This window comes from Buceros rhinoceros, unplaced genomic scaffold (genome assembly GCF_000710305.1).
Source record: "Buceros rhinoceros silvestris isolate BGI_N320 unplaced genomic scaffold, ASM71030v1 scaffold26354, whole genome shotgun sequence".
Classification (NCBI taxonomy): Eukaryota; Metazoa; Chordata; class Aves; order Bucerotiformes; family Bucerotidae; genus Buceros; species Buceros rhinoceros.
In genome coordinates, this window is record NW_010406913.1 from 7,467 (window position 1) to 9,840 (window position 2,374).

Consider the following 2,374-nt stretch of genomic DNA (forward strand, 5'->3'; position numbering starts at 1 on the left):
AGAGTGTTTAAATGAATTTTGAAAAGAGTCAGTAATGTTTCTCCAAGAAAAGGGTTAGTTAGGATAATCCTCCCTGTTTTCTTACCTCTGAACAAATGCTGGTAGCATACTACAGATACGTTGTTGGATGATAAATCTGGCTGTAATTTCATAATGGTCCTCGAGGCTGTTGATTAAATGCTGTCATTTGACTGTTGATTTTGATGAAGGGGCTTTAATACTCTGTTCCTGCCCCCTCTGTCTGGTTATTGGCCGTTATTCCCCAGGCCAAAGAGGACACTGCTCTTGGGAACGCTATTTAATGCAGAATAGAAACCACTTCTCCAAGTGCGTGTCCTCAGAGTTCCAGAATTAAGAAAATCCTTTCTTAAAAGATTCCTCAGGAACGTTTGAATGCAGATGCTAGTTTTGATGGTTCTGGTTTGGGCGTGGATTCCTCCCACATCATGTGAAGAGCCGGCTCGTGGTCGGCTCCCTCTGCAGCCAGTGGGCGATTCATCTGGAGATCATTTTCTCCCCACTGACTGAAGGGCGTGTAGAGGGCAACCGGCCTCTGTCTGATGTCTCCAGGAACTGTCTGAAAAGTTGTGTGGGAGGAATCGAGCTCCTCATATTTTCCTCCAGTGTTGGAGAGATCTGCTCCATTATGTATTTTTTCAGTATTTTTGCTTACATCTTGGTATCGTTGTATTAAAAAAAAGGTCATTGACTTTCTGATTTAGATTGGAAAACGTGGGATGAACGTTTCCTTTACGTTATACAAACCAGCTGTGGTTTGAGTTTAAAGCAGAGAAAATATTTTTCGAACCAAACTCGAAATGTGCGTGTATGGAGTTTGATTATATTCAGGCAAAAGAAACAGTGCTAAGTGGTCTTTGGGGAACTCTTTTGTTTTGTTGTAGTGTACTTGTGTTTCCAAAGGAAATGGGATAGAGCAGAAATGGTGCAGTCTCGTGGAAAAGTTGCTTGCAGAGACAGCAAGATCATGGGTGTGTGCTGGTCTTCCCTTGGATAAAAATTAACATCTTTGCACTGTGTTGTTTGTCAGGTTCAGAACAGAGATGCTGCGTTTCCCAGTGCTTGGGAAGTTTTCCTGAGCCTTGTCAGTGACTTTAACAAGTGAAACGGGTCATGTTCTTTGGAGTAGTTATCAGAGGTCAGAGATAGGCAAAAGACTTCTCTGACTTCTTGGAAGGAGAGAGCTTACTCTGTTAATGAGAGTTTACTCTGTTAACACTGAAGCTTTTACTGACTCTGTTTTTTATAACCTTCAGATTGATAAGAGTCCGGAAGGTCAGTTTGCACAACTAATGGCTTTGCCAAGGACTCTGCAACAGAAGATAACTTCTCTGGTAGACCCTCCCGGGAAGAACAGAGATGTGGAAGAAATTCTAATGCAAGTTGCCCATGACCCTGATTGCGGATTTGTGGTGCACCAAGGTAAGGCCTCGATCAGTGTGTGTGATCTCCTTTGAGACATGGTAGAGGTACAGATTTATCATACATGTTCTTCTAACTCAGAAGAATGCTTTAGAGAGAAGGACGAAGAAAACAAGAGGTTAACCATGAGATGCGTTCCTGAGAGCATCACTTTGGATTTGTTTGCATCAGGTTATCTGAAATCCTAGCAAACAGCATTCCTACTGAGAGAAAAAGAGATGGTTTGGTTTGGGTCCCAGGAGAAGTTGTCTTTAGGTACCGGTGTGGCCTGCTTGGACCACCTGTCTCTATGTGGGATGCTGATGCCTTCAGGATTTCATTGGCAGGGGTAGTTTCAGCTAAACACTAAGTTGTATATCCTACCAGTCAGACACCGCAATGCTAAGTTAGTTTTCCGGTTTGCTGACATTACGCTTCCCAGTCATTGTAGTTACTCCAAATGCGGGAGCTCTGGCAGGGAACTAAAGCTTTGAGGAAAAAGACTGAGGCAGTTCTTATCATCACACCTCTTTGGGGCAAGATTCTGTCCTACAAGCAAGGGAAAGCTAAAGCTGCAGACAGCACTGGTTTATTGTACTTATGTATTTATGTTTAAACTGCAGAAAAATGAAAATGTTTAGTACCTGAAGAGTCCTTTATATCTTTAAAGAACCTGACAGGCCCTAGTTCCAGGTGGCTCATTTTGGGAGCTCCTTGAGCACAGCAAACACTCCCTAGACCCAAGAGTGGCCCGAGAGCCACTAGAGACGAGCCAACTGCAGAGGGAGCTCGTACACTGGTTCTGACTGGGAAACAGAGCTCTGGATTGCTGCAGGTCTGTGTTGGCAGCGTGGGGTGAGTTGCACCCAAACAGCAAGGTGTCCGGTGACTTTCCTGTCCATCTGTGACAGCCACTGTGGCTGGTGTGGGAGCAAGCCAGGGAGAGCGCGTCGCG

General features: G+C 44.5%; 1 protein-coding gene across 1 annotated transcript in view; it reads left to right on the top strand.

The window, feature by feature from the left end:
• TAMM41 (TAM41, mitochondrial translocator assembly and maintenance protein, homolog (S. cerevisiae)) overlaps nucleotides 1-2,374 on the top strand; it is a 16,977-nt gene that overhangs the window by 6,862 nt on the left and 7,741 nt on the right. The window contains exon 5 of the mRNA XM_010134298.1: nucleotides 1,275-1,440. Coding sequence (XP_010132600.1) covers nucleotides 1,275-1,440 — 166 coding nt within the window. The remainder of the gene's footprint in view (nucleotides 1-1,274; nucleotides 1,441-2,374) is intronic.